We start from the raw sequence: 27,703 nt of genomic DNA, 5'->3' as shown, positions 1-27,703 counted from the left end.
CGTTAAGGTACCTGAAGTTAATTACCAATTCTTACCATACCGGCTCTCTTAGGTAGGTAGTTTTAGTCATACTATTTTGGGATCAGCCAGGGGTCAGCGTCAACGGACATCTGACCCCAACCAACCCTGCTGGATATGCGGAGAAAGAGAATAATCATGCCGTAATGAGAATCCTCTTTACTCCATCACGGCCGCATATGAAGCTCAATATCTGAGAGCCAAGAACTCCAGCCTTTTGTCCGTTTCACGAGGTCAATAGAACCCCGCTTCCATCTGCTAGTTTGTTAGGAATAGGACTGGCGACTGGACAGTTTGACTGCTCTTTGGCTGCCCCGGAAAAGATCAGGAGCCAGAAGGAGCGCATGAAAGGAACCTTCATGACGCCATTCTGCACAGCATCTCTAATTGCGTCCTCTCTGTCTGCGTCTAGATACGGATATATCATGCGGTTACAGCCACTTAGCCTGTCTACTTTTCCCTATCTCCCCACATCCTAATCCCGTTTGACTAGAACTCGTTGAAGAAGCTCAGACACGATGCCAATAATATCACCATTTGAGTCGTCCATTGCCAAACCAGGTCAAGGCAAAGTCGTACTATCTCTCCTTCCTCCTTCGATCCCGACCCTCACGACCTTGACTTACAAATACCCACTGAAGCTGCTCACACGCGCCCCTGGCTTTGTGCCCCAGTCGTCTGGGCTGACAAGCTCTTCTCGACCTGTTCATCTCTATCTTCTCACATACGGTGGAGGTCTTCTACCAGGCGATCACATTGATGTCTCCATTACGTTGGATCCCCGCACAAGACTCGTTGTGACCACACCGCAGGGAAGCACCAAGATCTTCAAGACAGAGCCTACTGCAAGCGTCAAGGGCCAACGGGGAACACCAGCTCGCGCATTCACAGACAAGAGCCGCCAGCTAGTCAATGTACAGATCGCCAGCGAAGCCGCTCTCTGTTACCTTCCAGACCCAGCCGTGCCCTTCAAGGACAGCCGCTACGAGCAGGTACAATCATTCACCGTCGACGGGGCATCAAAAGACCACAAGAGAAGCAGCCTGTGTGTGCTGGACTGGGTGACGCAGGGCCGCACCTCACGAGGCGAGAGTTGGGACTTCCACCTCTGGAAAGGGAAGAACGAAGTCTGGACACACGACGCCGCGGGCAAGAAGAAGCTCCTCCTCCGCGACTCGATCATCTTAGATGACGAGATCGATGCAGTATGTTTGGAAAATGACTCAGAGACCTTCAGCCATAGCAACTTGATCCGGGAGCGTACGCGACCCCACGGGATCATAGGCACCCTGATTCTGTACGGTCCTGTGTTTGAGGATTTGGCGTCGTTCTTTATGGATAGGTTCACGTCGCAGCCGCGCATCGGGGCTCGGAATTGGTCATCTTCTGCCCCGGCGGCCGTGGAGACGCCGCCAAATGCAGACTCGGAAGTGACCTTCACCGCGGCGCGAGTAAGAGGAGGCTTCGTCCTTGTGAAATTTGGCGCGAATGACTTTGAGACGGCCAAGAATTGGCTAGGGGGTATCTTACGTGACGAGGGGACCATTCTTAAAGAGTTTGGAGAAGAGTCTTTGATGTGTCTATGACCCTCGTCTCTTTCTGCTTTTGTTTTCTGCTATTAAAAAGTACTTATTGTTATCCTGTCTTCAGCGTGACTTGATCATAGCAAGTGCCGCGCTGAAGGTTCCGATGAGACACATTATTGATACCCTGAATTATCCTGCATCAACGCATTTATATCATTGATTGGTATGAAGCATTCAATGAGACGATTTACTCCACGCTGGGATATATCCGAGCATTGTTGACCATCTCTTGTATGTGGCTTCTTCAGTCTAAATCGTATTGGTCTATAACAAGGTAGACGTGAAAAGGGACAAAAACAGAACTGAAAACCAAGCCCAAGGTATCGTCTATTGGACATCCGGAACCGACGCCGTGAACTCGCAAATTCGCCAAATCAGAAAATATAAACCTCTAAAATCATATCTGTAACCAAAGACTCGTTCATCATACCACCTGAAGGTGTGGCAGTGGCAGCGATGTCAGGCTAAGATGACCGCCCAGCAGCCATCTTAACGCCAGCGCGACAGCCGGTAAAAACAGAGTACATCCATCCTACCAATCAAAAATCTTGACCTTCCATTCTTGCTTCGTAGCACTCTGCAAGTCATCCACGTTCAGAATATCGACGCCCTCACGCGCCAGAACGTCCCAGATGTGATTCCTCAGACTCCGCGGCCAGCTAGGCAATCCCCAATAACGCACCTTGAGTCCTCGACGATGAGCGCCCTGGATCTGCGCCCGGATGAGATCCATCTGCTTGTTTGTCAGGTGGAACCTCCAGGGATATCCGATGGACTTCTTGAAGGAGACAGAGGCGTAGAAGCTGTTGGTCCAGTTGAAGGTGTCAGGGCCAATGTCGCCGGCCGAGATACCTGACAGGCCTTGGCCGGCGTTTCCGGTAGGTTGCTGAGTGGTGGCCGCCGAGTCATGCGGGATGTCAGCGTCGGCGGCGGTGTCAGCATCTGCAGGAGGAGTGATGGCCGCGTGCTCGGCCAGGAGGTTTAGCGGGGCGTCGAAGAAGATGTCGCGATAGGTTGAGTTCGACGTGATCATATTGAAGGGTGTATTTCCCGTTCCGACAACCGTGATTGGGCCATTGGTCAGGCCGGTGCCATTGAAGTAGGTGAGGTAACCGCGCTCGCGCAGAGGCGACAAATTCTCCATTACACGCTGCCATGTCTTTTCTCCGTCGGTTTTAAAGTCAATGAGGAGAATGAGGGTTTGAGAAGGGTCGGTGTCGAAGACTCCATGCAGGGGTTGATCAACAGCTGGGTGGAACTGAGTGATGGGATTCTGCCGTTCAATGATGTTGATCAATGGGTCGATGTACATGTTCTTGAGGGTGCGCTTCGTGGTGAGGGACGTGGAGGTATGGCCGACGTAGAGCTCGTTGTCGATCAGCCAGACATCGGCCTCGACACCAATGCAACCCGCCTGCAAGGCCGAGTACAGGGGCACCCGTCGCCAGTAGTCATTGTGTGAATGGCACCCAACAGGGATGATGTCCCGCGAGATATCTGTGGGCCAATGTGTGATGTCTGCGTATAGGTCGTTGTCCGGAACGTGGCGCCAATGGCCGGCCGCTTTGTCGAATTCATCGGGGAAAAACGAGAGCACAATGCCACAGGTTATCGAGATGAACTGAATGAGTCCTCTGTATGGGTTCGAACAACAATTAGTGGTCATTGGCGCCGATGGGTGGTGGTGATGGTAGGGGTAGGACGAGTACTCACAGCATGATGAAAACCCCTGCAACGGTAAAAAGCAAGCAATAGGACACCTTGCGATTCTTGAACCGTCTATGCAAAGTATATGAGCGTTTTGAACGTTTAGTGGTCGGTGAGAGGAGAGGTAGAGCATCTTCGATCTTCTCCTCATTTGACGAGAAGAGCGAAGAAATCCCGGCCAGTCTTTGGCTCCATGTGAACCGAGATCGGGTCTGGCCCGAACATCGATATTCGTCTATTGAGATGTCTGCCGGTAATTCCTCGATAGAAACATGAATGTCTGGTTTGTCGCGTTGCAAGTCGTCTTGGTCGTCGGAGGGAAAGGAAATCGGGACAAATTCGTAGGACTGCGGGGAGCGTCCCTTGCGGGCGGATAAGAAGCCCATAGCTGATACTGTATCACTTGGAATTCTCACCAACTGGCGAGGACTACTACTTCAACCGCCTCAATCCACCGTCAATTCTTCGACAGAAAATCGTACAAGAACAGCCATCTCATGTGCATTTTATAATTCGAGAGGGGTAAATGTCAGATCATTGCACACCAAGACCCTCCGCCGAAAAGTGGACGCCTGAATTGATCTGGTAAGAGTTTATTTCTAGGAACCATCAACATGATTCGGGTCTCGAGTCACCACTGGCTCGCTGGGGGTTATTGGACCCTGGATTGACCCATCCCCATGTGCAGCAATAGCGACGACGATTGGACGGTGGGCCAACAAGAGGCTTGAAGCCGCTCCAGAAGTGCGTCCTAAGAGGCGAGCCGTGCCGATTTCGTTGGTCTTTACGCGTCTCCAAGCCTAAGGGTCTCACTCCCCACGAAGGCTTGGACTTTATGATTTGAAAGGATTCAACCAGAGTTGGTACTAAGTCCGCCCCCATTGCCTAGTGACATTGGACCATGGACGTTTTCACCACAAAACGGCCCCCACCAGTCGTGAAACGAGCATTGAGATGGAGGCCAGACACGCAGCTGATCGACAGGAGGGCCTCTCTAAGATACTGATCGCTCCCAATAATAACATTAACCGCTGGTTCCCGTGGATCTTATGGTAAATCTCGAAGATGTATGCATGCTGACTGGCACCGTAACCGAAGCTGCGGCCGAGTCTACCAGAGTACATTTTGAATTCTGATGCCTGGCTCTCATCCACTGCGCGATTTGCCACACGAATAGCGTTTCTCTTAAGCGTCATTAATGGCGCATTTAGAATTCAGTCCAGTCCAGTTCAGTCGCTGGAGCCGAACCACTCCAGTCCTGAACAGTAGTAGTAGTGAAGTAGAAAAGTCATTCTACCCACATGACCGGAGAAAGTGTCTCAATATAAATTGACGGAGGGGTAGAATACCCCGGAGATGCTAGCCGTGGCCGACAAGGACACTAGTATATTAATCCACCAGTATCAATTGTCCAGCACCAAATGTCTGTATCGCTTGTTCCTGATAATGGTAGAGGAACTAGTAGCGTGCTGTACATTATTGCCTCAGTAGCCCTGGTAAGCGTCGACAAGTGATTCTGGTCAATATAGGAACTTCAAGCATGCTTCTGCGTCTTACTCTCTAGGGAAGCATCGTATCATAAGTATATTGGTGCTATTATCATCGATGGCATACTACAGGAATAATAGAAGGTTGCTTCGATGACCTCGAGCACAGCACTCTGTACCTACTCCAATGCTGTAATAAACAAGTACAAGAATGGGGGCTTATTCTGGGCGCATCATTACGAAGGACAAGTCAATAATCACCTGGGAATACATGTGCTCATACCAGGAAAAAAATGATTGTCTACCTGTAAGAGAGAGAGAGGTAGAGGTATGTAGCATTGTAGCATTGTACTGTGCCATTATCGGATCTCACAGCCTTATCAGTAGCGATGGCGATTAGATCTGCCGCCAAACAACCAAGGAAAAAAAGTTCGCCGACCATCTCAGTTTCAGTCTCTATCAACCACAACCAACAAGACCAAAGAATCCACCATGCCTCACAAGCACAAGAGAAGAAAAAATGACTCGAGGTGAGTATAACGTCACAACACGATTAATATTATATACATCCGCTAATCCCACCACAGCATCTACGACCTCCCACCCACCCTGATCGCGAAACCTCTCCCGACCCACGATCCCAACGCCCCGAAAACCAAAGGCAAAAAGTCCGCCCCCAAGTCCAAAGTCCCAAAAAAGAAAGAAAACCCATCGGCCTTTGCTCGCAGCAAATCCGACCTGGACGATGATACCCCGCGCGCCTTCCGCCGCCTGATGCAGCTCCAAGCCAACGGCGGCAAGCCAGCGCCACCCAAACCCGACGCCGGCGAGACAGGGAGCAAGAAGCGCAAGCGCGATGCAAGCGAGGACACGAAGCAGTCGTCGCGGAAGAAGACTGCTGCATCGTCGACTCCGGCTAAGGCCGCGAATGCCGCGACATCGACAACCGCCGCCGCGGAATCTAAGCCGACGTCTAATCTGAAGATTCTGCCGGGGGAGAAATTGTCAGACTTTGCTGCGCGGGTTGATCGCGAGATGCCCATATCGGGAATGAAGAGATCGGACAAGCCGGCGTCGGCGGATTTGCCTAAGCTGCGCGAGGGACGGCGGACGAAGCACGAGAAGCACCTTCGCCGGTTACAGGAGCAGTGGCGGAAGGAGGAAGCGGAGATGAAGGAGCGTGAGGCGGCCGAGCGGGAGGAGCGAGAGGCCGAGCTGGAGGAACAATTGGAGTTGTGGAAGGAGTGGGAGATGGAGGCTGCGCAGGCCAAGGCGAAGAAGAAGGGCGCTGCTGCGAAAAGAAAGAAGAAGGGCGATGGCGCGCTGGAGGATGATGGTCCTGATCCGTGGGCGAAGCTGAAGAAACGGGACCGGATGAACAAGCCGGCGAACCCCTTTGATGTGGTTCAGGCGCCGCCGCAATTGACGAAGCCGAAGGAGGTTTTCAAGGTCCGCGGAGGCGCCCGAGTCGATGTTGCGAACGTTCCTGCTGCTGTGGGAAGTTTGAGACGGAGAGAGGAGCTGGCAAGCGAGCGGAGGACTATTGTGGAAGAGTATCGGCGGTTGATGGCTGAAAAGAGACGTTGATTTGTGGCTCTTGAGATCTAATACCCCTTTGAGGCTTTTTATGCCACTGATAATAGAGAATGATTTACTTTGCGCATCACATACACAAGAAAAGTCTTTATGCCTATGGACGAGAAGACATGGCTTCCGAATGCTTTTTGTATATACAATGCATCTATGACCCCATAACACCCAATGAGAACTAAGCAAGATCCCCAACTCTTTACACAATTATCTGCAATGCTCATGCGTTCTGCAGAGACTTGACATAATCCGCCGCCTTGGCCTTGATCTCCTCCACCATCTTTTGATCACCGCCATTAGCAGCTGCCAGCTTTTCCTCGAACGACAGCCACTTCTTGAAGAAGAACTTGGCCTGCTTGGGACGGAGCTTCTTGCTAGCGTCCATGGGAGCAGCAGCAGCAGCAGCAGCAGCAGCAGCACCCTTCTTGGCGTCCCGGATACCAAGTACGCGCTCGAAGAGCCGCCGGACCTGCTCCGCGTCGCCATTCTTGATTTCCAAGTCCAAGAGTACGTTCCACAGGTCGACCCGCTTGGGGAACGAGGAGAGCAGGCCCTCAAACACAGTTCTGCCACGTTCGACGTCTCCGTTGGGCGAGCGGAACTCCAGCTGGCCGAATTTAGAGGTAAGCTCCACGTGCGTATGAGAGGGCAGAGACTGGAGTGCGCGAGGAAGCAGAGCGCGAGCACGATCGGGCGCCGCCATGCTATCAAACAGGAAGCTGGCGTAGTTCAGGAAGAACTTGGGCGTGTTGGAGATCTTCTTCTTGAGAGCCGTTTGGAAGAGCTCATCCGCTTTCTGTAAGGTCAATTGGGTCAGCATTCGCATACTTAAATACATTACTTGGTGAATGGTATCAGGGGTGACTCACTTCATTCTTTCCTGACTGGATGTAGATGCTCGTCATGCGGTCGTAGATCTCCTGCGTATCGTTGTACTGACAGGCGCGCTTGAACACCTCGTCGAGACTGTCATCATTGCCGTATGTGTTCTCCAAGTTGAGCAGAGCCACCCAAATGTTCAACTTCTCGGTGTCCTGACCGATGCTGATGGTGCGAAGGGCACGTTCGGCGATCTCCTTGGCTTTCTCGACCTCGCCGAGCTCCAACTGGAAGGCCATGTACTTCAGCCAGAGAAGCGAAGAGTCAGGCTCACCGAGCAGGAGGCGTTCGTAGTCGGCCACTGACTGTGGCCCATTGGCGTCCAACTCGCCGGTCCGATCCACCTGAATCTCAGCCTTGCGGCTCTTCTTTTTCTTCTTCCGAGAGTTGTCTTCATTGTCGGAATCAGACTGCATGGCTTCGTCCTCATCGTCTTTGACATTTCCACTCCAGTCAAAGCCCGTTGCACCGAGGCCACCGTCTCTTTTAACAGGTGCGCTGGTCATCTCCACATCTTCATCGCTCTGCTCACCATCACTCTCGCTGTCTTCCTCAAGATCAACGCCTCCCATAGATTCGTCGTCGTCATCGTCCTCGGAATCGTCACTACCTTCTACGTCGACACCACCCATACCATCTAGACTGACGCCGTCGGAGTCACCATCCTCGTCACTGCCACTTTCATCTTCCTCATTATGATCCTTGAAGTGGGAAGCCTTCAAGCTGAATGAGATCTTCCCTGACTCACGGTCGATCTTGATGATTTTGGCTTTGACAACGTCGCCTTCCTCGTACAAGGTGCGGGCATCGTCAACTCGCTTGTCAGCCATCTCACTACGATGGCATAGACCGCTAATATTGGCGGATCGATCGATGACAATGAAGGCGCCGAATGCCTCCACTTTGCGAACTTTGCCAGTGACGACCTGACCGACTTTGAGGTCATGCATCGTGATCGGGGCCTTGTAGTCTGGATCCAAGACAGATTCCTTGAGACTCATCTGCAATCTGCCTTGCTCGGGATCAACAACAGTCACCCGTCCCTTGACCAACTGGTCGACTTGGAAAGAGTCCTTCCACTCCTTAAGATAGGAGTCCGATAGGTCAGAGACGCGAACGTAGGCCGTTACATCGTGACCCAGAGTTACAAAGAGACCGCTATCAGCCACTCTCTTGACAAATCCGCGAACCACATCATTGACCTTGAGTTGCTTCATAGAAGTGATTTCGGGATCCTGGACCGAAAGTGAGGAACTCAGAACTTTCGACGGGCGGAGAGAGAGGGAAATCTTCTTGTTGGCTTTGTCAACACCCACCACGCAAGCACGGAGCACATCGTTCTTGTGGTAGACAGTAGGATTTGCCTTCGAGTAGTCATCGGCCAAATCAATCAGATTGACGGCACCCACTATCGTGTCGCTGAGCTGCATAAGGACCTGCTTCTCCGTGACCTTCGTGACTCGTCCGGGAAGGATCATGCCAACAGAAATGTCTTCGAGGGACAGCTTGCTAGACCGTTGCTTGGCTGTAAGATCTAGGCGACCCTTTTCGGTGTCGACGGCAGCGACATGGACCTTCAGCGCTGAGCCGATTGGGAAGTGCTTCTCCACATCCGCAAAAAGAGACAGGTCATCCGAAGCGTCCATGAACCGTAGCCGTCCGCGAACATTGGGTGAGAGGTTGATCCAGAGACAATCGTCGGCAACGTTGTTGATGAAACCGACCCAGGTTGAGCCAACCTGGACTTGCTCCAAGTTCAACGGGGAAGGATTAGCAGCCTGTAGGAAACTTGGCTTAACAGAAAGTTCAAAGACAGGGAACTTCCCAGAGCGGTGACTGATTGGAAGGAATTTGTGGCTGCGAGCATCATGGATACCCAAAATTCTAGCTGAGATGATCTGCTTGGGACGGAAGAATCGCAACGGTTGTTTGCGGTCCTTGATGTCTTCCCACTTGTCGAAGACCTCAGAGACGTCAATGCGACCCTGAATATTTTCCGCAAGTTGGACATTGACTTGGGTTGCCTTGACAGACACGACCTTACACTTCACTGTCCTGCCAAAGGTGAAATCGGACATCGACTCGATGCTTTCATCCACAGCATTGCTGACCACATCGTTCGAAGAAGTAGGCTTGGGAGCGGGTTTCTTTGGACCAGCTGAGGTTGCTTCCGAAGGCTTCATGCTCAGTATGAATCTTTGGAAGTCAGTATCGATGGAGTGCACAGTTGCAGTAACAAGCTGCGATTTGACCATGCCATAATCAGGTTTGCTGGCGTTCTCGTCCGCTAAGAGCCTCTTAGGCACCAATCCAGTAATGCCACCGAGGAACTCGATAAACAGACCGTCGGATGTGATGTTTCGGACAAAACCAGTGACTTCAGCACCTTCTTGGATATCCTCAAACTTGGCCGGGAGAGATCCTTGCTTGGCTGCTTTCTTGAGACTCGCTCTAGCCGACACTTTGATGAGTCTGCGGGCTCTCTGAATGTCAAGTACAAGAAGATCATTGAGCTTCTGGCCAACACGAATCTTTGAAAGGGTCGAGATCTGCTTGGATTCAGAACCGTCCACCACATGCGCCAGATCTAACCGAGCAATAAGACCGAACTCGTCCAACTTGAGAAGGACATCATCAACAGACTTCTCAAACACCGTGCCTGTGACAAGCAGCCCGGGCTGAATCTTCTCGAACGCCTTCTTGTAGGTCTCAGTGAAGGTCGAGGGGTCTTTGCACGAAACTGCTAGTTTTCCAAGAGCTGGATCCACACTCAAAGCGTGAACGTTAACCACCTGCCCTTGTCTGAAGTGTTGCGACGGATCTTTGATGTAAGCTTCGCTCATCTCCGATACAGGAAGGAAACCGCGAACTGAGCCGTAGAATTGAACGACAGCGCCATGTGGTTGAATGTTTACAATCGTACCCGGAGACTGAGAGCCTGGGACGATGTCTTGGTAATCCTTCCAGATGGCAGATTCGCTGTTGAGCAGACTCTTCTTCAGAGTTAGGCGAATCTGACGCTTCTGAAGGTTGACCGACAAGATTCGAGCAGTGATCGTCATGCCTTCCCGGAACTTCTTCTCAGGGAACTGAAGAGCCGTGTCTGCGAAGTGCATAGAGGGAACAAGGCCGGTGATACCGTCCGCCAAAGTCACAATCAGTCCGTCAACCCCGGTCGGCCCAATCAACAGCTTCTCAATCTTCCCCTTGACCACAGCACCCACATTCACATCCTCCAGACGTAAGAAGGGCTGCTCGATGACCTTCCTCTCAAAGGAGAGCAGATAGAGGCCGTCAAAAGCACTGTAGCCGACAACCCTAGCCTCATGGACAGAGTCAATTCGGAAGGGACCGTGTTCAGGTGCGATGTGTTCAACTTTTCCGTCTGCTAATCGGGAGACATGAACAAAGCCCATGTGTTTCGTAGAGCCCATCTGCACATAAACACCCATTCCAGGATCAACCATGACGACTTTGGTTTCAGGTATGATTGCAGAAATTGCTGGTGCATCCTCAGAGTTGCCAGGTCCATGACCCTGAGTCGCAAACTTTAGAACATGGTCGAGTATTGAAAAGCCGACTTTGAATGGCTCAGAAGCTGGGAAGGTGCAGACAATACGTCCCTTGATCTTCGCACCGATCTGGAACTTCTTTGTCAAGTCGTCTTTTCCAGAGTTGCCACCAGACTGTACCAAGTCCACTGTGGCATCCAACATACCCATGATCTTACCGATCAATCCGCCAGAAGAAACCTCCGTCAATAAGATTTCTGCTGCAGTACCAGGAAGGAATGAGTTGATTGTCGACGCCGTGCTGAGATAATGTGTTTTCTTGATAGATCCGGCAGACTGAAGGTTGGCGGACAGCTTGACAACACTTCCGTTGGCGTTTTGGCCAGTGACCATACAAAGGAAAACCGATCCTTCTTTGATGCTCGAATAGTCTGTCTTGGGGTCGATCTCCTTCTTAGACATGAAGCCCTTGACGTCTGCGCCCTCAATACCCAGATCCATCACCAGACCATGGTCTTCGACACTGACAACCGAAGCCTGAATCGCAGTATTGACCTCCAGATCCGATTTTGAGAGCCCGGCGTTTGTCTGTCTCGGGTCAACTGAAAGTTCAATACGCTTCTTGTTCTTCGAAGAAGCATCTGCGGCGTTGCTCCCAACAGAAACAACGGATGCCCGCAGGTACTGGCCAAGATAGAAGTAGTCGGTTAGATCCAACGAATCTTCGTCGTCATCCTCCTCCGCGTCGCTATCCTCATTGTCATTATCGTTAAGAATTTTCTCAATCTTCTCTTCCAACTTCTTGGAAACCGCAGTCAAGGGAACATATCCGGTGAGATTATTCGGAAGAGATAGACCAATATCGTGAGCATTAATGCTGGACACTTGGCCTAATACCATCGATCCGGGAACAATACGCTGCAATTGTCAGCCTTTTATTAACAGCCACAATATAGGCTTAATGCGGGCCTACCTTGAAGTTGAGACCTTCAATTCGCACACCTTGCTTCTCGTTTGTTTCTTGCTCTGCGCGCTTCTTGCTTTTGGTCTTCCTTTTCCGAGACTGTTTGGTAGAGGTCGCATTGTCTTCCGCATCGTTCATTTCAATGTCTTCATCGTCATCTCCAACGGCGAAATTGTCAGACGACTTCTTGGACCCCTTCTGCTCGAACAGCACATCCTTAGTCGCTTGGATATGGATCTGCTTCTTTTCGAGAGGTGTCAGGACGCTCCCACCACCACGAGGAAACGAAGGTTCGTCATCGCGCAGCACCGTAAGCTCCGTAGGCTTAAGGTCGCTGGTAGATTCTGATGTTCTCTGCTTTTTCTGATCTTTGCCCTGTTCAGCTCCTCCAACTCGAACACGCTTCTGGGGCTGACGAGTCACTGCCTCCTCCCCAGCATTGCCCTTGCGCTTTATAGGGGCCATAGCTGATAGACAAAGGGCACCAGATAATCAGATGCGACCTTATGTCAAACTTGCTGGATGTCCTTCAAACCAGCGAGCTCAGCGGAACCAGTTCACAAAAAAAATAGCGGATACAAAAAATTTCTGGATCTATGATGGCAGACCGCCTTCCGCATCAAGCACAACCCCATCACTTTAATTGAAGAATACACCGCCTACCGGAAGAAGCAGCTCGCGTCGCGAAAAAAGCACGTCGACACGAGACTGATTTTGTTCTGCTGCCCGCGACGCATAGCTGATAGTCCGAATTACAGTACTAGGGACTACACTCCATTCCCCAGCTCCACCATGCCGCAATTTCGCACCATTTAGCCCATTCTACTCTTCTTCCTCTTTTTCGTCTGTTGTTCTTCTTTGAATAGAATGCCTTTGTATGTCTTTCGTTTGCCTATAACCCACAATGGATAGCTGCCATGACCTCCCCGAAGTACCTCGATCGGAGCCTGTGTTTCCTGCCTCGCCAGCACAGGAGTTTCCCTCATCTCCACCCTCCATAGCGTCGGACGCTGGCATGAGACGTAAACCTAAGAAGCCTCCACCAGTCACTCCACGGTCTTTCCGGCGGTTCTTTACTCCTCGTTCGATGCTGAACGGCGGAAATGGTGCGGGATCGGTTAGGACGAATCGGCAGGCCTTGAAGGTGCTCAGCTCACCGGCTGTCAACCGTCTGGGTCCAGCCTTCACACGAGCATTGAAAGCAGTGGGAAATAGAACTATTGATAATCACTCTTCAGATCTCATGCGGACTCCAAGCAGGAAGCGGAAATTATCATTCTCCTCCGTCGGTTCTCCGCTACAATCGTCGCCATTGCGGAAAGTTCGTGTCAGGTTTCCTGTTGAAGATGGAGAGGAGTTGAGTCTTTCGGTTAAGGATGTCAAGACTGGCAATGACACACAAGATGTTGAACCGAAACCTGAAATGCCTAGCAAGCTATCGCTTCCCATTGCGCCTATTCGGCGGTCCCACGCGCTTCAGACATCCGGAGGGCTTTACATGCGAAGTGTCTTGGGACCACGGGCCAATCGAGTAACAATGCGATCCAATGTTGGGGCTGGTTGGTCATCTCTTCGTACTGGATCTTCTTACCCTATTCTGACTATGTTTCAGGGTGGCAGGATATGACCTCCGCGTTCTACTCTCGCTCGACCGACAGCCATTCCTGCGCGAGCTACACTGGGGACCGTCTCGCTCTCCCTTTCTGTACTGCAACTTGTAATAGTATGTGGTCTTTTCGTCTTCAATCTTTTGCCCCTGCTCATTTATTGCCGATTTTGCTGACTGTTGTCCAATCTTACAGCGAACTCACTTGTTGCAGTGGGCGATGAAGAAGGAGGCATTCGATTACTTGACTCTGCCAAAGACGACAAAAGCGGCTTTTCCAAGGCGTACCTAACTTTTCGTCCCCACATGAACGCAATAATGGATCTTGAATTCTCGTCCGATGATATGCTACTGGCAACAGCTTCTGGCGACCAAACGGCACAGGTGATTGATATGGCTACGCAGAAACCGATATACTGTCTATCAAACCATGTATCCTCAGTGAAGCGCGTCCAGTTCCAACCAGCGGCGAATAATAAAGTCCTTGCAACTTGCAGTCGGGATGGAAATGTCAACATCTGGGATCTCCGGTGCAAAGGGTTCGAAAGGCCATCTTTACAGGTCCGGTGCTCGCTGGAATCTGACTCGGACAATTCGTCGTCGCTGGCCTCCAAGATGATCTACCCCCAAGTTCTTAATACGATACATGGAGCTCACGCCTGGATGCCCCAGACTTCGATTTCCGACAAATCCGAACCCCAACTTGGCCGCTCCGACATCACGGTAACCTCATTGACGTTTCTTTCGCCCGGCCGCGAAAACCTCTTCGTGACAGCGTCAGAGGCCAATGCATGCGTGAGACTCTGGGATTTGCGTACCGCACACAGCAACCGTCGTGGTCGCCCTGTCCTTCCCGTTTCAACAACTCGTGAACCGGATAGCCACATTAAATACAGGCGCTTTGGACTCACCTCGCTGACACTCAATGGTGATGGTTCACGGCTCTACACGCTCTGTAGGGATGGCACTGTATACGCATACTCCACATCCCACCTGGTACTCGGACATGCACCTGAACTTTCTCTGTACAATGATCGTCCAAGACGCTCAGGTGGCTCTGACAAGGAAGGTCTGGGCCCATTGTACGGATTTCGTCATCCGCGGTTGCAGGTGTCTTCGTTCTACGTCAAAGTCAGTGTCCGCAAAGCCGTTGCAGACAAAGCGGAAATGTTAGCTGTTGGAAGCAGTGATCATTGTGCCGTTCTCTTCCCGACTGACGAGAGGTTCCTTCATTCTCCCGCTCAGAAACCAGCTGTAGATTTGAATTCCCAGTCCCCGGGGATGCCATTCACTCGCTCTGGCTTACGCCGCACTAATTCATCAGTCGGCTTGTCCGGACGACTGGAGGATACCGTGCCAATCTACCAGTCAGGAACACCATTGGTTGAGGGCCACAAGAAGGAGGTGTCGGCCGTTTCCTGGTCTGTGGATGGGGAGCTCATTACAGTCAGCGATGACTACAGTGCCAGGTGTTGGCGCGAAGGGCCTGATGCTCGGGACCTACGAGTCGGTGGCGAAACTGAAGGTAGACGATGGAAGTGTGGCTGGGCTGACGTCGAGAATCAATATGACGACGATGATAAATGACCTTTCGAGAATCGAAAGCTTTTCTCCTTTGCTGGGTTTACGGTTCATATGAGCATGTTGAGGCGCCTGGGTTTGGTTTATGTTCATTTAGCGTGGGTCTGGCTGCTCAATTTAGAAGGCATGCAACAGCTTACTGTGGCATTTAGCGGCATGCATTGTACAGCAGCGATGTGCCTTGGTGCATAGTGCATTTTATGGAGGTACCCATTTTGAGGTTTTTGAGGGTTGGGTACGTGCATTTGTTTATGAGCGATTCTGTTCAGAGTGAAGTCTTTTGGATCATGCCCTAAGGAGGCTTACTACATCGCATATGCTAAATGATCAGCATATTCAGAGGCATTTTCTTTGGTCTCATCCCTTCTGAAGGAAGAGTATCTCGAAGAGTATCTCTCCAAATACCCAGCTTTATAGATTTACATGTAGCCGGAATCCACAGTCCCGGAAATGTCGACAAACCAAAGGAACAGCTTCATGAGCCCCTTAAAGGGAGACCCCGCTCAATATGCTTTAAGAGGTGTCGAACAAGGCCGGAAAAAGAGCAACTTTGGCGTCCGAGGCACAGGAATAGAGCCTCATTTGTGAGAGATGGGAACCGAAAAAATATCATAGATTACGGAAATGAAAAGAGCCAGAAATCTGTACTCGTGATAGCTTATTATGCTTTTATACTTCTGTACCTTGATCTAAGACTTCATGCATAAGCAAGTAAAGTTACCCAAGTAGTCATCGAGCTCTTAGTGACCGTGTCCGTCATCCTCCTTCCTCTCAGGGTCCAGCTTGATCATGGTATCGATACGCATGATGGCTATGCAGGCCTCGACAGCACTCTTGAACTGCTTGACCTTACCCATGCTGGGTTCCAAGACACCTGCCTTGATGCAATCGTGGACCCGCCCCTTAGTCAAATCAAGACCATAGTTCTTGTAGTTCTTCTTCTTGGCGATAGCCTTATCGTCCTTGTTGGCGGGGCTTTCTTCGATGCGTTGAGAGGCCCAGTGGCGGCTGCGGAGCTGGGCAACGAGCTCAGAAGAGTCTTTGGCGGCATTGACTGCCAATGTCTTGGGAACAATGAGAAGAGACTGGGCGAATTCGCCGATAGCTAGCTGCTCACGAGAACCCTGTGAAGATGAGCTGTTAGCGAAATGAAACATCAAGAGGAGATATGATATGAACGTACCACTGTGACTGCAAATTCTTCAAGGTAGATATGAAGTGCCGTTTCGACGGCACCACCTCCAGGAACGATGCTACCACTCTCAAGAGTGCGCTTGACGGCGCAGAGAGAATCGTGAACCGAACGCTCCATCTCGTCTAAGCTGTAATCATTGGCTCCTCTGAGGATGATCGAGGCCGAGGTGTGGACCTTGGTTCCTTTGACCAGAATACACTCATCGTCGGATATCCGCTCCTGCACAACTTCCTCTGCATATCCGAGGCTTGATGCGTCGAATTTCTCATCGCCGTTGAGGTCAGAGAGCGAGCTAACCAACGTAGCTCCAGTGGCCTTGGCAATCCGTCTCAGATCCTCCTTTTTGCAGCGCCTGACAGCCATGGCGCCCCTCTCAACGAAGAGCTTGAGAACCATGTCGTCGATACCCTTAGTTGTGAAAATGACATTTGCTCCAGACTTGAGGATCATCTCTACCCGCTCAAGAACAATGCCGGACTCTCTCTCACGGATCTTCTCTAGTTGGTCAGGATCATCAACCGTGATCTGAACGCCAAGCTTCATTCTCTCCTTTTGCAAGTTCATATCGAGACAAGCAATCTTTGCGTCGGTAATCCGGGTCTTCATGGCTTGTGAAGCGACGGTACAATTGAGTGCATAACCCTTGACGAGCATAGATTCCGTGCCACTCTTTCCGTGAGCCTTGAGCAGATTCACAGCCTTCACTGGGTATTTAACCTCGTTCTTCTGGTTTGTGGTCTTCACCAGCAACATGGCATCAACGACCATGTTCGCGAAGAAATCCGCGTCCGAGCCGATGATTTTGCTCGACATAGAAGTCTTGGCAATATTGACCAGGCTGTCCTTTCCGAGCGCATCGACTTTCGTGGTGATGTTCTCATTCATATACTTGACAGCTTCTCTGAGGGCTAGCCGGTAGCCATTGATAATAGTCGTGGGGTGGATACGGTTCTTCATTAACTCGTTTGCTCGTCGTAAAAGTTCGGCGGCAATGAGGACGACGGAAGTTGTGCCGTCTCCGACCTAAACGATTACAGGATCAGGAAAGAGCATTCTAGGGCGGGAAATCGGCGCGAGCGATAGGCCATACCTCCTTGTCCTGTTGTTGGGCTAGATCAACGAGGATCTTTCCAGCAGGGTGTTCGATGTCGAGCAAACTCAGAATAGTGGCACCATCGTTGGTTACAGTCACATCCTATATAGACAATCAGATCTCTGTACGGGATGTCGAGGGGTTGAGCTCTGAACGCTTACCCCTATGTCGTCCACCATCATCTTGTCCAGGCCAGAAGGACCAAAGGAGCTCTTGACAACATTTGCAATAGCCTGAGTCGCAAGGACTGTGTGTCTGGTCAGCATTTAAGAATTCAGTCATGTCAGTTATAATGGTTTATCACGCACCATTCTGCTCGCGGACATCAGCGCCAGTTATTTTCTGTCCTCCTAAGACTGTGCGATGGTTGTTAGTAAACCTGTCTCAAAGAAGAACCCTTTTTGGGGCCTGAAGCTCACAAAGAGTGTCCGCATTGCGCGGCGCCTCGAAAATGCCTGCCATGATTACTCGATAGTAGAAAAAGACGTTTGTGACGAGATGGCAGAGCTTCCACTGCTGGAGATCTCGTTCTGCTGCCCACTCTCTGTTGGTCTCCCGCTAAAAGTTCTGCCGGTCCGGAGGCGGTGAAGATTTTCGAAGATGCATCCCACTTTGACGAGGGGAATGCGGCCCTCATTTTGCTCCCACGGACGAGTCATCTGCCTAGGCAATCGCTCTCTTTTTTTTCTGTCCCTTATTCTAGCGACTGCTCGACTCGATCGTCGTTTGCAAAATGGCCAGTCAAAACCCCGCTGACACTCCGGTCGCTACTGACCCTGTCACCCTTCCTGATCGCAGTCAGAACCCCGCTGATGTTGATAAGGCCGCTCCCCAGGGCGAGACCTCCAAGAATGCCGCCAAGAAGGCAGCAAAGCTAGCAAAGCAGGCTGCTGAGAAGGCTGAGAAGGCTGCCAACAAGGGCATTGGAAAGTCGGAGGCTAAGAAGGCTACATCGAAGGCACCTAAGAAGAAGATCGAAGGTGCTGCTTTGATTGGTATTGATGTCTCCAAAGAGGAGGACTTCTCTGGGTGGTATCAGCAGGTTCTTACAAAGGGTGACATGTTGGATTACTACGACGTTTCTGGATGCTTCATTCTCAAGGTATGATTGTTTTCTGGAACGGGTATACTGCGGTCAACTATTATGGTCCCGTTGCTGATGAGACACAGCCTGCTTCTTACTTTATCTGGGAGGAGATTCAAAACTGGTTCAATGCAGAGATTAAGAAGGTTGGCGTCAAGAACTGCTCGTTTCCTCTATTCGTCTCCGAGGATGTGCTGCAGAGAGAGAAGGATCACATTGAAGGTTTCGCTGCTGAAGTTGCTTGGGTGACTCATGCGTATGATTTTCCCTTTGACCAGCTTTGTACGTCTTCGTTGTATGACTGACTTACTCCTTTACAGAGGCAACACCCCTCTCGAGAAGAAGATCGCCATCCGTCCAACATCAGAAACTGTTATGTACCCTTACTACGCCAAATGGATCAGAAGTCACCGTGACCTGCCTCTCAAGCTCAACCAGTGGAACTCGGTCGTTAGATGGGAGTTCAAGCATCCTCAGCCTTTCCTTCGGACAAGAGAATTCTTGTGGCAGGAGGGTCACACCGCTCACCTCACCGAGGAGGCCGCTCGCGAGGAGGTCCTACACATGCTCGACCTCTATGCTCGGATTTATGAAGAGCTCCTCGCTGTTCCCGTCGTGAAGGGCCAAAAGACAGAGAAGGAGAAGTTCGCCGGTGGCCTTTACACTACCACTGTTGAAGGTTACATTCCTGCTACCGGTCGCGGTATCCAGGGTGGAACGTCACACGGTCTTGGCCAGAACTTCAGTAAGATGTTCGGGATCACCGTCGAGGACCCATCTGCCAAGCCTGATGAGAAGAAGCCTCCTCTTTACGTCTGGCAGAACTCGTGGGGTCTTTCCACCCGTACTCTAGGCGTTATGGTCATGATCCACAGTGACAACCGCGGTTTGGTCCTTCCTCCTCGCGTTGCTGAGACTCAGACGATCATCGTCCCTGTCGGTATCACTGCCAAGACTTCCGATGAGGAGCGTGAGAAGCTCTACGCGGAGATCGACAGCCTTGTCTCCCTCCTCAAGGCTGCAGGTATCCGTGCCGATAGCGACAAGAGAGAAGGCTACTCCCCCGGCTGGAAGTTCAACGACTGGGAACTTCGTGGTGTCCCTCTGCGTATTGAATTCGGTCCTGGCGAGTCCGCCGGTCGTTACGTCACGGCCGCTCGTCGTGACATTCCCGGTAAGGATGGCAAGTCTACTATCCCCATTGATGAGCTGGCCACCGCCGTTCCTGCTCTGCTGGAGACTATCCACAAGGATCTGTACAAGCGCGCAGATGACGAGTTCCGCGATCACCGCAAGCTCATCACCAACTGGGATGATTTCACCCCCGCGCTCAATGAGAAGAACATCTGTGTCATCCCTCACTGTCTCACAGAAGAGTGCGAGGATCAGATCAAGGAACTCAGCGCGCGAAAGGCGGAGGAGGACTCTGGTGTGCCCCAAGACGCCAGGGCTCCCAGCATGGGCGCCAAGTCTCTCTGCATTCCCTTCGATCAGCCCGAGGGCATCGTCCACGGCCAGACCAAGTGTGTCAACCCCAAGTGCACCCGTATGGCCGAGAAGTGGTGCATGTTTGGACGTAAGTTCCCTTTCTATATCTTCTCGCCTCAAAGGGAATCGAACAATTCACTGACTATTTGCGCGCAGGTTCCTACTAAACGTCAGACATGGCATTCGAGTCATGCATATCCACGTCGGATTGTCCCACCCGCCTGCACGGCGGTGGTAACTATGACTTTATGATTTTCCTTTCTCTGCTGTTCCAGTTTCGGTGAAGGATGTATGTATTTAGTCGAAGGTACATTCGGAAAACAAGGTTCGGTGCATTGGTGAAGTGAGTTAGGGGAGTGATCTTCGAGATACCTCTGTGGTTGTTTTGTTCGTGCATTCAGAGTCAGATCTAGCGTACCATATCCGAACCTTGAACATGGAAATCAACAATCACAACTGAAGCATAGCGTCATTGCATCCTAGTCGTGCCCCAGCATCGTAAGTCGGGGAAGATATTGAAGCCTACTAGCTTAGAGTAATTGCCTTCTCAGCATAATTGATATTAGCGTATCTAAAACTTCTTTGCCGCCTAGCTATGCTTAATGATCCAAAGAAAACAGATGATGCAATGACAGAAACGCTTCTAACGATGGAGAGAGATGAACTGCGAAGAACGTCTGGTATATAAACAGATTGAGTGAACTGGATTAATGAGATAAGGGAAAAGACATAGTCATGTGATAGTTGGTGTTTCAAGGAGTGAGAGTCAAGGATTGCAGTAGCGCTTCGTCTCAATTTGACTAGATTGAATTTTCATTTCTGGGGAATAGGTAGAGTTGAATGTTACCGAAGTCAGTAAGACTCGACCGAACGTGCGCTCCGGATCAGGTGTTCGTGTCTCGGGGGTGATGTGCCGACTTGCTTGCGCTCACGACAGAGCTTCCTCGGCTAGAAAGAGTCCTGCGGGTACCATGTGGCCAGTTCATCAACCGGTAGGCATTTCTCGGGGTGGTATTCTCCATCATGTAGGTGACGTTGTTTTCGTCGACAGCCTGGATTTGGACTCCGGAGGTTGCAACGCTGGGGAGCTGGATTATCTCCTCCTCACTGTCTTCTGCAGAGAAGCTGTTCCGGCCGTCACTCGACGGCGAAGACGTCTGTGCACGCATGTAACAGACTGAAGGGGTCGGGTTGGATCTATCCGAGAAGCTGCATGAACCGAGGGTGCCGGTCGATTTAGTTCGTCCGAAGCCGCGAATTGCTTCCGGAGACTTCCTCCACTTAGAATTGGGAGGAGACTTCTGTGACCGGAGGAGGATATCCATGTACGTCACTTGCTCTTGTTCTTCAGGTTGGTCGTTATCCGCAAGTGTTCTGTCTTGCGGCACGTCGAGGAACCCCGGAGATGGAGGCGGCGCATCTGTGTGCCTTCGTCGCCTGGATGATGGGGAGCCTCGACGGAAGGCCATCGCAGGTGTGGTAGTCGATATACTCTTGCGTTCGGAGCCTCTTTTATGCTTTTTGAAAGAGCTGCGCCTGATCAGTTTGGAAAATTGCATTTCTTTTGTGGAGAAACTCCTGGTCGGCCCTCGAGTTGCCGAGATTTCGTCTCGATCAAAAGAATCCTGAGATGGGGACGGTGTAAAGAGAGGACCTGCCTCAAGCACGGGGACAGGGACACGTCGAAAAGCTTCATGAGAGTTAATCTCTCGAACTATCGCGTCCTGTAGAGTCTCAAAGGTGGGATGGGGCGAGACAGCTACTGCGGAGGAATTCAAAGCGTGCTTGAACATGCCCACTACCTCCGCCTTCTGATTTGAGGGGGGCAGAGGAAACATCAACGTGGGGCTTCGGAGTGGTAAGGGGCTGTTCATGACTTCGGCAATGCTAGGATTCTGTTTGATGTCATAGTTGCTAGGGGTTGGTGGCTGGATCGCACAGTGCGAGATCCTTGACTTAGGTTTTCCTCGAGCCGCTAACTCCGTGTTGATATAAAGGTCCCGGACGTTTTTCTTGGAGTTGGATCTGGGTGATGTAGATGAGCCATTACTGCGGATCGACGGCGAGCTTCTCGTCACTTCTGAAGTGCCCTTCCCTCCCGAAGGACCCATCTTTCGGCCTTGAGTCATTGGCACAGGTAACGTTGGACTGTCCGGTAGCGGTGAGTTGCTCCATTGGTCGCCTTGCTTGTGGGCTGGAGGGACGTCCAAGTAGCCTCCAGCATCAGATGCAGGTTGTTCTCCCGACGCGTTTGTACATTCAGCCATTATATTCGGCGTTGACTTGTGAGCCCGTAAAGAACGAGGTTGAGACGAGGAGCTCGAACCTGGCCGTGAGCTCGATGGTGTGATTTTGCCCCCATTGGCCCGTGGGGGAGACTGCCTGCCGATTTCGCGCTGAGGTACCTCAGCACTTGATGTTGATGCAGGCTGCGATCGAGAGCTAGCGCTTCGGGATATTGTGCGTTTGTTCGTTCGATTCTTTGCAATGTTCCTGTCTGCCACATCTTCTTGATAAAGAGCCGAGATGATACGGGAATATACCTTCTTCGTCCGCGGCTGTCCCTGAAGAAATCGAACCATGTTGCGCTCAGCAATATCTTCATTGAAAGGCGTAGTGGGCGACAATGCATTAGCTATCTGCACCTGATATCTATGCGACGAGAACAAGGCCTCCAGCAGATCGACATGTCGCGGATTGCGCTGCGTGCAAGTCTGCGTGCAACGACTTGAAGCACGAGAGGATGGAGCATGGGAGCGAGAAGATAAAGGTCGTGCCTGCATTTGATGGTGCAATTCTTCGAACTCTTTCTCAATGCTTTGAAAATGTTCGTCGGCGTCCCGCTGCCGTGAAGTATTTAAGCTCATGGACCTCTGCAGTGGATTGGCAGCTTGAATTGGTGGGCCCCCGGTTTCATCTGAATCAGCCGTACCTGCTGATGAACTTTTTTCGGCCTGGAAAAGTCTCTTCATTATAGCCATGATGAACGATAGCCAGAGAAATTTGGTTGACAGAAGTATCACAAGCGAGGGAGTTCCTGTATAAAACGGATTGTCTTTGATACCGCAGAAGCTCAGATGCACGGAGCACTTTGCATTCGAAAAGATAACAAAAGGAATACTGATCCAGGTAAAATTGACAAAGGAGTGGAATCGGAAGAGCGATTAGACTGTCTCAAAGATCGTATCATTAGACATGATTACTTCAATGCTTTTTAAATCAGGCGTTATTGAATTCTGGGTTATCCCAGACAAGTAGCCAGCATATTTCGTCTTGACGAGTTGAGAAAGAGAAAGGGAGAGACCCCCAGAGGATTGAGATATTCGGATCCTGCAAAGGAGAGATAATCCGCCAGGCAACTGAAAATAATTTAATAATTTCCAATGCTGTCGAGTTCGCAGATCCGACAGTCGTTCCTGGATCAGGGGGAAGTAGTGGCTCAGTTCCGGATATCCACTATGAGAACCGAAGCTAGCAGGCACACACAGACAGAACTCTGGGTCTCTTTCAGGAAGGGTTAGATTAGTGTACCGCTTGAGTTCGTACCAGGACCAGTGAAATTTTGCCTTGGCCGCGTCTTGTGGTGGCTATGGCATACTGACAAAGTCACAATTCACAAGGAGAACTTTTTAAGACGGTTCTCTAGAACATGCAGTCTGCAGCAGTCTTGGCTTTAATGTTCTTACACAGTGCATATCCAGAATATGCATGACCTAGACCCTTACCATTTTCAAGTCAAAGCTCAAAGCCAGGCGCCCTCCCCCCACCCCTCACTCAAGAGCAATGGCTGCAATGCTGCAATGCTGCAGGCCTGCATTGTTAGCATGCCAGGATCTCAGTCGAACGGATTTGAAACCCTAGAAACGACAGCCACAGGTAGCATAGCAATTAGAATCAAGACAGCAGTAACCAGCATGGATGAACGGGCGCATCAAAGGTGCTCAGTGCTCAGTCACATAGCCACCGATTGTGAAGTTTATGGAATGGAGTTAAGCTGTTGACTAACGGAATAGAGACGCAGATACCAGTCAAAAAGGCAGAAAAATGGGTCTCGATGGATCCCGCGAGCGCCCAGGCGCGTTGAGCAAGACCAGTTATTGGTGGGCGCCGTGGGATCGTCCAGTAGGCCAGGAACGGTCTCAATCACCCGAAGGAACCAGCGAATTGAGCCCATAGCCTTGGATCAAGGGATTGTGGATTTTGGACTTTGGAGTTTGGAGTGCATCGGGATTTCTCGCGCAATGTTCAGTCCATGGCGCTCTGGCAGGTTTCACTTCTCTTGCGACCTGTCTGACAGCAGAGACGTTAGCTATCAAAACTCTCTCCCTCCTGTTCTTCTGGTTCCCAATACCCTTGGCAATATCTCAAACGGCTTAACATCGTACCTGCAGGCCATAATCCACGATCCGCGGAGAACCCAATCATATAGATAATCTAGGTGTTCATGGCCATGGAGTGATTAGGTTGAGAGAATTCGATCAAACTTCGAGATGTGAAACACCGATGGTGGATAGCCAAATCTTGATGCTGTCGATGCTGTCTGAACCTCGAAGGTCCAACGAAGGGAAAGCCTCGATCGGGGAACATCCACGGAGAGTCACGAGTCCGTTCCCGCCGGTATATTGGATGCACCTATTGACCATCTCTGCGCTGTCATCGGTAATTACCTGTCGCCTGTGCCGCTCTTGCGTGGTAGTGGGACCATGACATGGGCTCGAAGTATCCTACCAAAAGTCCAATCTTCCCCTGACTTCCCAGAGACGCGGCGGAAAACACGCAAAGAGTGGAAGCCACAGTGGAGCTGATAGGATCAGGTTTCTATTTTCTTTTCCATTATTGTCTCTTGGTGCCATCGATCATCGAAGCGTCAAGAATGAGTCAAAAAGCGAAAAGCATCCGGCCGTGCTTATGGACAGGACCAGAACTCTTGGTTGTCAGGTCTATTTGCGAACTACACCAACTCAGGAGCTAGCAATATCGGGAATCTGGGCCAACGATCCTAATCTTAAGGAAATTAATCTCAAAGCCATCACCACCACGGATTACCGGCTAAACCTTGCCCATATGTTTCTATATCTGGCAGTACTTTGTGATTACAGTATTCCTCCCTGGCAAATGCGTTATCACAGTTGTGGACTGCCTGATCTACAGAGTACTTGAATTACTTCGTGTGTCCGCGGTAAAGCGAAACGGCGCCACATGTGAATGCCGATACTGCGGACAAAGAAGCGTATAGAGAGATGAGATGACAGGAGTACTTTTGTGCTCTAAGGTTCTGTTTCTGTATTATTAGCGTTCTATGGAAGGGAGCAACGAGTCTGGATAATGACAAGGCCCTAGGGAGGTACACTGAATACAGATTGTATGCCTTGGCATTCTGGCACGCCAATAGGTTCTCACCGCCTACATTCTGCAGTCATGCAGGCTCACGTGCTCCATGAAACCCTTAACTTGTAGTTTAAACTGACCTAGAGCTCCTATCTACTATCCTCCAGGTTCAACACACCTCTTCCTGTGTTCATGTAACTGCCAGTAACAGACACAAATCCATCCAACCAGGCAATGCACCAAAAGATGCTCCCTGTTACTGAACCAAACTAACTCCCTTTCATCGCTGCTGCAAAGAAATATGCTCGTCCCAAAGGTGCCATGGCCACAAGAGCTCGTGGAGGAAGAATGATCGTCCAACGATGGAACCCATCTACTTCTCGGCAGTAGCCTCAGAAACACCCTTGTTGGCGTCTTCGTTGTCGGTCTGATCGTCTCTATTGCGCTTAGAGGCGCGTCTCTTCTTAGCAGGGGAGCGATCTCAGATTCAGCGGTGTTGACGTTCTTGGAACGACGGGGCTTGAAAACACCCATCTTGGGCATAGCCTTGCCAGGAGCTTTTTCGGCTTCAGCCTTGACTTCAGCGTTGCCGTTACCATTGCCAGACTTTGCGGCGATGTTGTCGGCGCTTTCAGTCTCGTTTTCCTTCAGAGCGTCTTCGATCTTTCCCTTGAGACGGATCCATCTCATGCTAGCGGCCTTCTTGTTCAAGTTGGTGGCCTTGCAGACGGGGTCCCAATTGATCTACGGGGAACGAGTATGGTCAGCTCTCTCCTGGTCGTCTTGAGGAAAGCATCGTGAACAATAAACGGAGGAACATCAAGCGGTTCCTCTGTTGCTACTCGTCTATGCTCGTTTCACTATTCTCAAGAGAGGACTTACGGTCTTGTCGTTCACTCCGTTAAGGATGTGATACATGAAGATGTGCTGCTCGTCAACGGTTGACTTGGGCATCGCGACGTTTTGAGTCGGACGTGATGGAGAGAGAAAGATGTAACGAGAATGCTTTGATCAATTTGGAGAGCAAAATGAGGATGATTGAAAGTTGGTGAGGGAGAGAGTGGTCAGACGAGAGGTTGGTGTTTATTTCGGAATGAGTCGAGCTCACCTCACAGGCAGGCAGAACATCTGCTCTAGTGGTTTAGTCCCAAACCGCCTTACGCGGTGTTTGATTCACTGGTAGTATACACAGTGAGAGCCCACTCAATTCATGATTCAACTGAATGCTAAGGATTCTACCGAGGGAGCAATGACTGATGGTCTATCACATTTAATGGTAATATGACAATTGAAAAGGATCCTACAAGACGTCGGTATTACTTCTTCGTTCATTAAACGAGGCCTCAAACTGTAGCAAGGCCGGCGAACCGTTCAGCAGATTCCCTCACTGCGTCCGCCAGAACCGTATGCGCTCCCCGAGCAGCGTCCACCGCCCCATCTATTAAAGCATCATGCCCCGAGCGCTTGTCATCGGGCCTTAATAGCACCTTCGAACTATCCCCTTTAAGCCATATTTCTGTAATCTCGTCCCGAGAAGGCATATATGCGACGACACATGCTGACAGGATAGACCGATGTTCAGCAGGGTCCGTATCCAGCATAAGCTTCGGCGCTGACCTCTCTCCCTCCGCCGACTCATCAGAAACAAGAGCAGCCACGCCGCCAGCGACGAGATCCAAACAGTCAATCCGCGCATCCGCAATCGCCGCAGAGGCAGCTGTGATGCATCCAGCCAGAACATTCATCATCCCCCACGGAGCATCATGAGAGTCTGGCGCATCCCCCCACCACCGATCATCTTCTGCCTCTAAGATCGTAATCGTGATATCCAATCCACTCTTCGGCCACCGTTCAGCAACAATAACACCCCGCAGCGCGGTCTCCAAATGCACACCCAGGTCCCGTTCGCTAGTGTCTCGGATGTGCCCTTTCCTCCGGCGGGCAGCGAACGGCGCATATTTGACATGAGTGGTGAGAACAAGGTTAGGCGAGAATGTAGCAGAGCGGGGAAGCGGTTTCGGTCCGTGAACAGTGCATGCAAGCTTCAGAGCTGAAGAAGGAGGGATGAGAGATTGGGGAGAAGAGCGTGCAGCGGCGAGGGAGGCTGAGGGTTCGAATTCGAGGTATGAGGAGCCTGATGCGGAAGGGATCAGGCCAGTCTTGAGGACTAATTCGCAGACATGTTAGCTTTTGCGCGGGCGATGTATCGAACTGATATCTCACATATTTTGCGCAGTTCATTCGGCTGCCTTTGCCGTTGTGGCCTGCCAGATGTAGTATCAGTCGTAGATTTGAGCGACGATGCAAAGACCGCAGGCCTTGTGCCACTGGGCGGCCCATTGATTCTTCGTCGGTCAGTCATAGCAGGTATAACTTGGAATGAGAAGAAGCTTCGAATCAAAAGACAAAAGGCAATGACAATTGATAACACAAGGAATTGTCAATAGAAATCCCGACAAGCAGCCTTCCAGCGACTTTCCCAGTCCAGAAACGGAAATCTGCGATTTCAGAAGATGTTTGTACTGTTTGTCTTCGTCCGCTGGTGGATCACACTTTTTTTCCCACTCAAGTATTTCTTCTCTGAT

General features: G+C 50.9%; 10 protein-coding genes across 10 annotated transcripts; 4 read left to right on the top strand and 6 right to left on the bottom strand.

Annotated features, from left to right (window-relative positions):
• Positions 1-167: 167 nt before the first annotated feature.
• On the top strand, positions 168-1,827 carry P174DRAFT_437895 (urease accessory protein UreD). Its single transcript, XM_024826411.1, has one exon. The coding sequence runs from the start codon at positions 537-539 to the stop codon at positions 1,602-1,604; it is 1,068 nt and encodes a 355-aa protein (XP_024688031.1). The 5' UTR covers positions 168-536; the 3' UTR covers positions 1,605-1,827.
• A 309-nt stretch (positions 1,828-2,136) lies between these two features.
• Positions 2,137-3,697, bottom strand: P174DRAFT_362269 (uncharacterized protein; the record flags this gene model as incomplete). The annotated part of the gene is made up of 2 exons (XM_024821842.1): positions 2,137-3,238; positions 3,318-3,697. 2 exons carry the CDS (start codon positions 3,695-3,697, stop codon positions 2,137-2,139), a joined length of 1,482 nt encoding a protein of 493 aa, XP_024688030.1.
• A 1,593-nt stretch (positions 3,698-5,290) lies between these two features.
• On the top strand, positions 5,291-6,582 carry P174DRAFT_500928 (uncharacterized protein; the record flags this gene model as incomplete). Its single annotated transcript, XM_024831002.1, has 2 exons — positions 5,291-5,328; positions 5,386-6,582. 2 exons carry the CDS (start codon positions 5,291-5,293, stop codon positions 6,383-6,385), a joined length of 1,038 nt encoding a protein of 345 aa, XP_024688029.1. The 3' UTR covers positions 6,386-6,582.
• P174DRAFT_48394 (putative rRNA biogenesis protein RRP5) lies at positions 6,497-12,290 on the bottom strand. Its single transcript, XM_024830755.1, has 3 exons — positions 11,753-12,290; positions 7,258-11,697; positions 6,497-7,184 (listed from the first exon to the last, which is right to left on the bottom strand). Exons 1-3 carry the CDS (start codon positions 12,206-12,208, stop codon positions 6,609-6,611), a joined length of 5,472 nt encoding a protein of 1,823 aa, XP_024688028.1. The 5' UTR covers positions 12,209-12,290; the 3' UTR covers positions 6,497-6,608.
• Positions 12,291-12,481: 191 nt separating this feature from the next.
• Positions 12,482-15,262, top strand: P174DRAFT_447931 (WD40 repeat domain-containing protein). Its single transcript, XM_024828719.1, has 3 exons — positions 12,482-13,302; positions 13,356-13,466; positions 13,546-15,262. Exons 1-3 carry the CDS (start codon positions 12,648-12,650, stop codon positions 14,934-14,936), a joined length of 2,157 nt encoding a protein of 718 aa, XP_024688027.1. The 5' UTR covers positions 12,482-12,647; the 3' UTR covers positions 14,937-15,262.
• Positions 15,263-15,572: 310 nt separating this feature from the next.
• P174DRAFT_447930 (chaperonin-containing T-complex alpha subunit TCP1) lies at positions 15,573-17,730 on the bottom strand. The gene is made up of 6 exons (XM_024828718.1): positions 17,638-17,730; positions 17,527-17,574; positions 17,380-17,465; positions 17,216-17,320; positions 16,114-17,148; positions 15,573-16,054 (listed from the first exon to the last, which is right to left on the bottom strand). Exons 1-6 carry the CDS (start codon positions 17,678-17,680, stop codon positions 15,671-15,673), a joined length of 1,701 nt encoding a protein of 566 aa, XP_024688026.1. The 5' UTR covers positions 17,681-17,730; the 3' UTR covers positions 15,573-15,670.
• A 221-nt stretch (positions 17,731-17,951) lies between these two features.
• Positions 17,952-20,042, top strand: P174DRAFT_362957 (proline--tRNA ligase; the record flags this gene model as incomplete). The annotated part of the gene is made up of 3 exons (XM_024821891.1): positions 17,952-18,320; positions 18,389-18,558; positions 18,623-20,042. The coding sequence occupies 3 exons, from the start codon at positions 17,952-17,954 to the stop codon at positions 20,040-20,042; spliced, it is 1,959 nt and encodes a 652-aa protein (XP_024688025.1).
• A 632-nt stretch (positions 20,043-20,674) lies between these two features.
• On the bottom strand, positions 20,675-22,771 carry P174DRAFT_427623 (uncharacterized protein; the record flags this gene model as incomplete). The annotated part of the gene is made up of 1 exon (XM_024825453.1): positions 20,675-22,771. The coding sequence occupies one exon, from the start codon at positions 22,769-22,771 to the stop codon at positions 20,675-20,677; it is 2,097 nt and encodes a 698-aa protein (XP_024688024.1).
• A 2,720-nt stretch (positions 22,772-25,491) lies between these two features.
• P174DRAFT_447927 (uncharacterized protein) lies at positions 25,492-26,319 on the bottom strand (the record flags this gene model as incomplete). The annotated part of the gene is made up of 3 exons (XM_024828717.1): positions 26,001-26,319; positions 25,620-25,862; positions 25,492-25,563 (listed from the first exon to the last, which is right to left on the bottom strand). The coding sequence occupies exons 1-3, from the start codon at positions 26,070-26,072 to the stop codon at positions 25,492-25,494; spliced, it is 387 nt and encodes a 128-aa protein (XP_024688023.1). The 5' UTR covers positions 26,073-26,319.
• A 94-nt stretch (positions 26,320-26,413) lies between these two features.
• P174DRAFT_500922 (3' exoribonuclease family protein) lies at positions 26,414-27,589 on the bottom strand. Its single transcript, XM_024831001.1, has 2 exons — positions 27,342-27,589; positions 26,414-27,285 (listed from the first exon to the last, which is right to left on the bottom strand). Exons 1-2 carry the CDS (start codon positions 27,478-27,480, stop codon positions 26,462-26,464), a joined length of 963 nt encoding a protein of 320 aa, XP_024688022.1. The 5' UTR covers positions 27,481-27,589; the 3' UTR covers positions 26,414-26,461.
• Between the last annotated feature and the right edge of the window lie 114 nt (positions 27,590-27,703).

Source organism: Aspergillus novofumigatus, assembly GCF_002847465.1.
Source record: "Aspergillus novofumigatus IBT 16806 chromosome Unknown P174scaffold_1, whole genome shotgun sequence".
In the NCBI taxonomy this organism is placed as follows: domain Eukaryota; kingdom Fungi; phylum Ascomycota; class Eurotiomycetes; order Eurotiales; family Aspergillaceae; genus Aspergillus; species Aspergillus novofumigatus.
The sequence above is the reverse complement of the archived record's forward strand: the minus strand, read 5'-3'. Positions and strand labels throughout refer to the sequence as shown.

Bases quoted from the DNA above. Each gene is read 5' to 3' on its own strand.
- P174DRAFT_500922 (XM_024831001.1), bottom strand. From the start codon at position 27,480: ATGACTGACCGACGAAGAATCAATGGGCCGCCCAGTGGCACAAGGCCT. The intron at 27,286-27,341 runs GTGAGATATCAG...TCTGCGAATTAG, and splicing joins GAATGAACTGCGCAAAATAT to TCCTCAAGACTGGCCTGATC.
- P174DRAFT_447931 (XM_024828719.1), top strand. From the start codon at position 12,648: ATGGATAGCTGCCATGACCTCCCCGAAGTACCTCGATCGGAGCCTGTG. The intron at 13,303-13,355 runs GTTGGTCATCTC...ACTATGTTTCAG, and splicing joins GCGATCCAATGTTGGGGCTG to GGTGGCAGGATATGACCTCC. The intron at 13,467-13,545 runs GTATGTGGTCTT...CCAATCTTACAG, and splicing joins CTGTACTGCAACTTGTAATA to CGAACTCACTTGTTGCAGTG.
- P174DRAFT_48394 (XM_024830755.1), bottom strand. From the start codon at position 12,208: ATGGCCCCTATAAAGCGCAAGGGCAATGCTGGGGAGGAGGCAGTGACT. The intron at 11,698-11,752 runs GTAGGCCCGCAT...TGACAATTGCAG, and splicing joins TTGAAGGTCTCAACTTCAAG to CGTATTGTTCCCGGATCGAT. The intron at 7,185-7,257 runs GTGAGTCACCCC...TTGACCTTACAG, and splicing joins TCCAGTCAGGAAAGAATGAA to AAAGCGGATGAGCTCTTCCA.
- P174DRAFT_447930 (XM_024828718.1), bottom strand. From the start codon at position 17,680: ATGGCAGGCATTTTCGAGGCGCCGCGCAATGCGGACACTCTTT. The intron at 17,575-17,637 runs GTGAGCTTCAGG...ACCATCGCACAG, and splicing joins GCGCAATGCGGACACTCTTT to TCTTAGGAGGACAGAAAATA. The intron at 17,466-17,526 runs GTGCGTGATAAA...CCAGACACACAG, and splicing joins TGATGTCCGCGAGCAGAATG to TCCTTGCGACTCAGGCTATT.
- P174DRAFT_437895 (XM_024826411.1), top strand. From the start codon at position 537: ATGCCAATAATATCACCATTTGAGTCGTCCATTGCCAAACCAGGTCAA.